The following is an 8,901-nucleotide window of genomic DNA, read 5'->3' as shown; positions in this document are numbered from 1 at the left end:
TCCAACCATGGAGGTGTTCAAGGCCAGGCTGGACAGACCCTTGGGCGACATAGTTTAGTGTGTGGTGTCCCTGCTCATGGCAGGGGGGTTGGAACTAGATGATCTTAAGGTCCTTCCCAACCCTAACTATTCTATGATTTTATGTCTAAAATGCATCAACAACCACGTTTCTGAAGCATCTTTTAATCGGAGATAAGAGTAAACAATGGTATAAAATGGTAACAACTCAAGACGTTTCCAAAACTCTGCTCATGATTGACAGGTCTTCCATTGCCCCCAAGTACCATTAAGTAAAAAAAAAGACCAAAAAGCAAAGCCTATGGTGCGGCTGCCTCCCCAGCCCAGTGCTTCCTCCACACAGCTGCAAAAGCAGAGCAGCAACATTCACTTCTGTCTCAAGAGTACAGACAAGCAGGACCAAACCATCTTGCTTTGGGGAAAGATAAACAGCCCACCAGTACTGGTTCACCCTCGAGTCCCAGCTTAGCCAACTGTGGCTAGAAAAGTCTTCAAAACCACAAGTTGCAGCAGAAAAGACACAAATTTGAAAGGCGTGTACTGTGCTAGTTGTCTCAGGGGCAATGGACAACCCCCCTCCCCACCTCAGAAGGCTGTAGTCAAGACTTCAGAGGGGCTTGCAGCACCAAAGGAGGCAGCAAACGCTGGCCTGGTCCCTCATGACAGCAGGGAGCTAAGTGACAACCTTCACACAGAGCACCCCGATGGCAAGTTAGAACGTTTCTTGTTGTAGCCTGGTCCAGTTCAAAGCTTAGCTGGAGTCCAGAGTGCTCACAGCAGGGCCGAGAAAGTCTCTGCCACAGCCAGGGTAGCTTGGACATGGAACGACAGGACCCTGTGTTCTCCATGCTCTGAAGCAGCTTCTGGAGTGCATCAGGGAGATAATGCAGAGCTTGTGCCGGAGCAAACCATCACTGGAACGGCACGAGAACCCTGCTGTGGTCAGCAGCCAGCCGAGTCCAAACTTGTTCCACCTTGAGTTGATCCTAGTAAAAACCAGTTTGTCACAAAGACACCTCTGCAAATATCAATGGGTCTAAGATTTAAGTAGAAAATGGCTCGAAGTGAAATCTGCAGCTTTGTTTTTGCCCCGAGTCATTGGCTTTATCCCTTTGGTTGTGCAAAGCCTCTGACTGCTCTGGATTGTGCCCATTTCAGATTTGCTGGAGGTTTCTGGGGAAGGGGTATCTTGATTAAAGATCACTTGGGAATGTGGAGCTCAACACATCTAGATATTGAAAGATAAGTTCGTGTTTGCTCAAGGCCAACCCACAGCCTTACTCCTCTTCTGTCCACTGCCCACCAGCCACATGGCCATTAATGCGGTTGGAGCCGTTACTCGAAGTACTGAGAACTCCTTTTGTGCTGTTGGAAGTCACATCCTCCTCTTCAGAGCTGCTCTCCACATCACTGCGGTCATCCTTAGATACCTGAACATTTCAAAGGGAAATTGGGCAGTGGCATGGGGGGAAGGGAGGTTGAAAAATTCACAGGAAACAGTAGTTAGAAGGTTGCATCCATGTGATGACCCAGTTTCAGTTACACTGACTTCTACATTTGATCCTGGATCGCTTCAAACTCACAAGGGGGAATCACATACAGAATGCAAGACACACATTGAAAGTGACAATTTGGAAACAGGAGTCCCATGTTCCAAATACTCTACATCTGTGACAGCACTTTCCAGATCAGGGGACACTATTTGTCTCTTCTTGTCTTGCATTCTAGATGGGCTAAAGGCCACTTTCCCAACCACGAAGCTTGTTTTGAATCACCATTCTCACAGCATACTCAGCAGTTCTGTGATGCCCAAAGGCTGTGTATCTCTCCAGCAGCTTTAGAGAGACCATTTTGTCCTAGAGGGAGTGGCTTTGAGATTTTAAAAATTAACCAGCTGTGTTTATCACATCACTGTTTGTACAAAGTGCCTCCCGTTTTCACAGCTCGTGGTTCACATGTGAGAACTCATTTACAAGCAGAAGCCTGTTCTGTAGCCCACTGTCCAAAGACAACTATCCATTCCAGCAAACACCTGCTTGGGAATGGAAGGAGCACCTCAGCCCCGAGATCTAGATCTGCTTTGCAGAGTTATGCCTTAAGTTAAAAGACTGACCTCAAACCCTTTGTATGTGGGTTTTTGAACCTTCTGAAGCAGACCCAGGCACTCCGGTGCCTCAGGAGGGCACTGTACCAGCACAGAGCTAAGCACCAGAAGGTGAAGGAAGAGATCATAAGCCCGGCCCTAACTGCAAACAAGCACCTTGGTTGGTGGCAGGGAGCCAGAGCCATAAACTCACCAGAACAGAGAAGTGAGTGGTGAGCAGCCCGTGCTTTGCATACCCCAAGGCAGGTTTTCCACACTTCTGCAGCTAATAGCCCTCATTTACTTTAATATATGAAGCACTTTGCAGCTAGTCCTTTCCAAGGCTTTCACTCTACTGTGCTCTGAGTCAGGGTTAGGGCTTTTGAACAGTAGCAGCCAGAAAGTTTTTGAACTCAAGGGAAGATATGGAGGAAAGCCAGGTAAAGTTAATGATCTCCAAGATTGGTTCTGACAGGCCTGTCGGATGTCCTGGCTTCTGCCTCTTGCCAGGACTTCTGATCTCCTTCCCCATTCTACTGCTATGCTGGAAGTTCAGAGGGTCACTGGAAATCCCTTGAAACTTTCCCCATTATTTGGGAGACAAATGACTGGTTTACTCCTTTTAGCAAAAAGCTTTGCATTTCTCCTGTGCTCTTCCACTCAGCAGTGCTCATGAGACTAAAGACAGATACCAGAGTCTCTGTGGGCGTAGACAAGCAGAAAGGTGAAGGTCATGCAACCAGCTGAAGGCAGATAAGAACAAACCCCAGGACACCGTTTTGACCTTTGGAAAAAGCTGCATTTTAGCATAACTGTGAGAACCAGCACTGTATCAGCCAGGGAGAGAAACACTTCAAGAGAAGGCACCAGCCATCTAAAGCCCCAAGACCACATCTTTGCTTTCATCTTCGCCTTGAAACAGCCACAGGTGCATTTCAGTGAACAAACAGAAGCACAGATCACACTTACATGCAAAGGATGAAACTGTCCAGCTCCAATCTGGCACAGAGAAAAGGAGGAAAGAATGAAGAAGACAGAGCTTAGAGTCCTTTCTCTGGCTAGGTCACCTGGACAGGAGAGAACCAAGGAAGGGAAAAAGATGTAGACCTCAGGCTACAGAAACTGCTGCACAGGCAGAAAATAAAGACATTTGCAGTAGCAGCTATGGGGAGCAGATACAAAGATTATGTATATACTGCCACAGACAACTACCATATATTTTTCAAGCTTACATCCCATGTGTAGGGGCAGCTAAGAAGTGAAACCAAGTACAGTCATCAGAGAAACTCAGATCAAAATACCAAGGATCTGATTAAAATAAAAGCAAAAGCATTTGTGCTGTGAGATTGGCTGTTGCTCTCTGGTAGCTGCAAAGGAAGTGGCTTCTCTTGATGTTTAGGCTGGGTGTGAAATTAGTTCCCAGCCTGGCTTGCTCCATTTCATGCTACTTCAGCTGAACTCACCTTTCGTTCACTCCTGGGGCAGTGTGAGATGTGAACCAGCTGCTGTAGTTTCACCCTCCCTCTCCCTAAACTTCCAAAACAAATTAAAATGGGAATACTCAGGCCTGAAGGCAGACTGCACCACATCAGCCTAGTGACAGCCTGCAAGCCACAGCATTTCTGGTAACCCTTTCTCTAGTAACCCTCTGCCTGCTGCACCTCAATGCCTGGCCTGCCCTGACAGCCAGAGCCTGCCTTAGTGCTACAAAGTGGAAGAGGCAGAACTCCCATTATATCCCAAAAACCAGCTGAAGTTGGAAAGCATCCTGTATGGCTGTTCAAGACAGAGCCTACTACCACCTTAAAACCATCACTACCACTACAACATCTGAACATGCTGGAAAATGGTGGTGTTTCTCTGCATAACCAGAAGAGAGAGGAACACGTCCCTGCCTTGGTATATACACTTGGCAATTTAAGCCTGCAGAGCACCCAAGGTTAAAACTCTCCTGTTCTACAAAGCATTCCTGATGCAAGTGCCTTGAGAACCAGCTCCAAGGGTCCAGTTCCTCATGATTGCTTGAAGAGGGCTTGTAGGACAGAGGTCCCAAGCCAGTGACCAGCAAACTTACCTTTCCCCGCACGAGGGCCTTGTAGGCAGTGCGAACGATGAGATAGGACCAGATGATGTGCAGGATCTGCAAGGTCACCAAGAGCCCGTTGAAGAGCCACCACGAAGGGTAGGGACCAATCAACTCCCAGCTTTCAAAGAGGGTTGTATTCAAAATCCTAAGAGAGATCCAGAAACACATTACACATGGGCTGTGCTGGGAACACGGCTCTACATTAAGATGCCTGACCAGATGCACACCAGTTTGTAGCTCATTTAAGCATCTGTTGCTTTGACTTTGCTCCTGTCAGTGCAGTGATGCAGCTTGTCTCTTGCCAGAGTTAGGAGACAGACTGAGGCTAATTAGGAACATTTGAACTGAGCAACAAACACGGGAGATGTGAGTGTTCTGCAATCTGGTCACACATCCAGATCTGCTGCCAATTTCCTTCTCCAAAGCATGAGCATTTATAACTACTTTACAGGAAGTGATGTCAAGCTGCAGTGGTCATCAAAACAACTGTTAACACCTTCATACTTGGGCAGGCTTCACCCATATTAAAAGATTAGGAAGGAATTTTGTTCCCAGTAGGCCTCCCTCCCTCCCTGTGTGCTATTCTCTTCCCTCAGACACTTAGAGGTTCCTCCTGCCAAGCTGGAGAACTAGAAACTGCTTTATGGACACAGCTTTGTGCTTTCTTTCATGACTGTTGTGCTCTTCTTGTCGCTGGGAGTTACTGCCAGTACTTAAGTAATTTAATAACCACTTTAGATTTTATGAAGTAAAGGGGTATGGAGAAACCTCTAAAGATGTCATTAATTTCGCATTGCTTTTAACATCTCACAAGAAAAACAAACCTTGCAGACAAGAACACAAGTCCCCAAAACGCTGCTACAGAAACTTCTAACTCGTAGCCAGTTTATGGAAGAATTAAATACAACTCCAGAGAACTGCTAAAGTTTTATACTACTAATTAGGGAAGGGAATATCCTGAAGTGGAATAGCACAGGGTCTGCAGTACTCCTGCAACCTGACGGGTTTCTCTGCAAAGCTGAGGAATTACATTACAGCCAGTGGAAAATACATTAAAGATTTACAGGACTGCTGAGCAATACGATGATGCAAAAGCATCACCTCATGACAGCCAACACCTATAAAAACAATGGCAATATCTCATCTGTCACTGGAAAAAGCCTATGAAGGTGGAAGAATTAAAGCTCCTCCTCATCCAAACTCCTTTGGTGCATTTACTGGAAAAAAAGCAGGAGCTTTTATTGCAACCCTAACACCAAAGTGTATTGTTTCTGCCTACCACCAAGGCACCCAAAAAGAACGGGAATGCAAGCTGCCCAGTGCCGAGCAAAGAAATACATGCAATAAACCTGAAAGAAACTGAGTAATAATCAGGTGTAACCAAATTTTCACCATACTCTTTCAACAGAACCAAGAAATGAGTAAGAGCTCAGCAGCAGAACCACCTCACCAAGCCTGATCCGTTGTGGTGAGCAGGAGTCTCAGTACAGGATGATTTGCCCTAAGCCATTTAGCCAGGGTTTTACCTCCCAAGAAACCTAAGACCTATTTCAGGCTCTGCCCAGTCATGACACAAGGACAGGACACGAGTGTCATAAGAATCAGCTACAATGACTAAAGCAGATACTCAAAAATCAAATTTACTTCAAGAGACCATGTAACTATTTCCAAAACTTCTTAAGAGAAGCAAACAACCCCTCAAGACTTCCAGAGGAGACACGGGCTGACTTGGCTCCAGCTATTAAGCACTGTCATCACTTTGCACTGAGAGGGGCAGCTGTGCAGGCCAGGTTGGACAGAGCCCTGGGTGACACGGTTTAGGGTGAGGTGTCCCTGCCCGTGGCAAGAGGGTTGGAACTAGATGATCTTCAGGTCCTTTCCAACCCAAATCATTCTATGATTAGGATTCCAGTTGCTTTTCACACTCTCTCAGCTGAGAGGTTTTTCCACACTCCCAAGTTGAACGTAGTGCTCCAAACAGTACATGTATTGCCTGCAACTTCAGGCTGCCTTAAGGGACAGGTGGAATGCTTGCAAGAAGTCTAAATACAAAGGCTTTGCTTGAAGGATTGGAAGAACAAACAAAACCTTACAGCTCCAGGTGCTTACCAGAAAGGATAAATGCCCAACCGTGTAACAATGAATACGACACCAAAGAGCATGAAGAAAGCATCACACAGACGTTGGTACTTGGCATAATTGGCTAGCTTTGCAGCCTAAAAAACACAAGGAACAGGAGAATATTATTCCCTTTGTGCAAGTCATGTAATTACCAGGCTGTAGAGCTTCAAAATCCTTCAAGCTATCCCATTTGTCAGGGGTTTGGAATATTTAGGGATTATGCTCAGCACTAAAGCAGTTAGGAGGAAAAGCTGACAAGGCAGGATCAGCAACACAAGTTTTATGCCATATTTAATGCAGCTTATCAAGAATGGCAAAGTCAGCTTGCTCCCCTGAGAGCACACTAGCATCAGGTATGCGAAGAGCTGAAAAGCAACTCACCTCTAAAAGGAAATCTGATGCATCGTGGAGACACAACACCAGAGTTCCAACCCGCACCATATTATTCATATAAGAGAATGTAATAAGTCCAATTGTGGCCAAATGATGGACAAACATGATCAGGAAGTCCTGGAAGCAATAAAAAAAAAAAATGAGTGAAGACTCTTGGACTGACAAACAAATACAAATGTTTGGAACAGAGCCACAAAACTAACTGGGGTCAGAGGATTACTTTAGGTCAGACTCACTCCACTTTATATAAAGCACAGCTCATCACACAACATTAATCATCATCTCCGAAGGTTCCAGAAAGGTCTCTTCCAGCATTTGTGCTCCTGTGAAGTCAGAACTCTGCATGTACAGGCACAAGTATAAATATGCCTGCAGATTCAGGACAACACATAGCCCTTATTTTTGGCTTCGCAGCCAATTCGATTCCAGCAATCACAACCAGTCACCATTCTCCTACACAGATTTATTATTGCTGTAATGTCTGCCATTCTCTTACCCAGCTCAGCAAGGTTTGAGCATCTCATTTTCATGTTTTCTTGCCAGCCTTCTAATTAAATCTATCTTTATGCAATGATTTGGTAAATCTTTATTGGGAACTACTGAGTGATTCTGTTCTTTCCCCTGGAAGGTGAAAGGGACTCTCAAGGATATACCAGGTTGCACAGCAGGCTTGCTCCTCCCTTTTTCCCAGGCCTGGGTAGCAATTAAAGAAGGAGGTAGGCTACACAAAGATGTAAATAAAGAAGAAAACACAGCTATTACTATGCTTTAACTTTACTTTTTTGTTAGTCCTATCTACTTAGCAAAGAGGTTAGTGCAATTCTGCTTAATCTCACCTTCCTTTTAATGTCTGTAAACTGAGAAAACATGAGAGACCAATAGAAGGCCAGCTCCAAGATATAGTAATAATAAAGCCTGGATGTTAGAGGCTGGAAGACAAAGATAGCACAGTTAGAAGATAAAGTACTTCAAAATTTACATTACAATTGACTTTTTCCTTCCCATCCCACTCTGTTCCTCCAGAATGCTGAGGCATAATTTAAAAGATCCAGAATTAAGGTTTAGTGAAAACAAGCTTAAGCAACAGACTTACTCTAGGCTTAGTCACAACAACAGACTTGTGTGTTTGAGCTTTAGTCAAAAGGACTGAGATTCCCTTGTCAATATTTACAACTCATACTCCAGCTTCCTGGATTAGGAAAACAGGGCACTGAAACAGACGTGGTGACCTCTATACAATCATATTTGGTGCATTATGAAAACAACACTGTAAATAGGTTACCAGTGTAATTTTAATGCCTTTTTTGCTTCTACTTTTAATCATCTCAGCAGCAAGTAAACGTAACACGAATATGAACAGAGTCATTTGTAGCTGAGGAAACACTGCTGCTGACAAAGCTAACCAGGATCTGAAGACATAACAAGTGAATGCCATCTCTGCACCTTTCAAATGGGATGGTCATTCACTTACTAGAAAGCTGGCTTTGGAGGTTGCAGCTTCCAGCCCACAGAATAGGAGCAGCACTCAAACCTACGGAGTTTCAATCTGCTTTCAGTGGAGTTTCAATTCAATCATTAAAGAAAACGCCCCTGTAATTGTGCAGCAATTTGGGATCTACTAAGTGTTTCTCTCCTACCTGAAAAGGGTAGTTGTACCAGCACTGTCGTGTGTCCCAAAACCAGGGTGCCTACAGGGAAAAAGATAGGTTACTATTCTACTGAGCTTTTCTTTCCTATTATCCATGGCAGTTGACCACTACATTATTGTTTCACTGAATCTTAATCTTGATTTTACCATTCAGGCTTAAATTTATTCTAGAACACCCTAGGGATGTAAAATATTCTTTCTGCAGTCAAAGGCAAGTTAAACTGCAATGGAAATTTACAGAATAATCATACAGCTCTAATAATAATAAAGACCCAAAGAGATTAATCTGTTCCCCTTCAGGAGGGAGATGAGGAAATACAAAAGCAGCTCTCCACAGCAAAACTACCCACCCAGTTCTATCCCATATTGGGGTAGCAGGACAAGTTTAACATTTCCACAATGACAGAGCTGTACAGAAGCTTTCCTGTAAAGAAGGTCCTTAAAGAGAAACCCCAGATCTCAAATGAGGGACATAAGGGTGACAATCACCACTAAGCCCTCCTTGTTTTAAGCTGGGCACAAGCACTGAAATGACCCAGGTAGTGAAACCCC

General features: G+C 44.6%; 1 protein-coding gene across 1 annotated transcript in view; it reads right to left on the bottom strand.

Annotated features, from left to right (window-relative positions):
- Positions 1-928: 928 nt before the first annotated feature.
- CERS5 (ceramide synthase 5) overlaps positions 929-8,901 on the bottom strand; it is a gene marked incomplete at its 5' end in the record, with an annotated part of 11,582 nt that continues 3,609 nt past the window's right edge. The window contains 6 exons of the mRNA XM_010009164.1: positions 929-1,448; positions 4,176-4,332; positions 6,297-6,403; positions 6,690-6,818; positions 7,538-7,630; positions 8,339-8,389. Coding sequence (XP_010007466.1) covers positions 1,296-1,448; positions 4,176-4,332; positions 6,297-6,403; positions 6,690-6,818; positions 7,538-7,630; positions 8,339-8,389 — 690 coding nt within the window. The remainder of the gene's footprint in view (positions 1,449-4,175; positions 4,333-6,296; positions 6,404-6,689; positions 6,819-7,537; positions 7,631-8,338; positions 8,390-8,901) is intronic.

Source organism: Nestor notabilis, unplaced genomic scaffold (genome assembly GCF_000696875.1).
Source record: "Nestor notabilis isolate BGI_N333 unplaced genomic scaffold, ASM69687v1 scaffold22672, whole genome shotgun sequence".
Taxonomy (NCBI): domain Eukaryota; kingdom Metazoa; phylum Chordata; class Aves; order Psittaciformes; family Psittacidae; genus Nestor; species Nestor notabilis.
The sequence above is the reverse complement of the archived record's forward strand: the minus strand, read 5'-3'. Positions and strand labels throughout refer to the sequence as shown.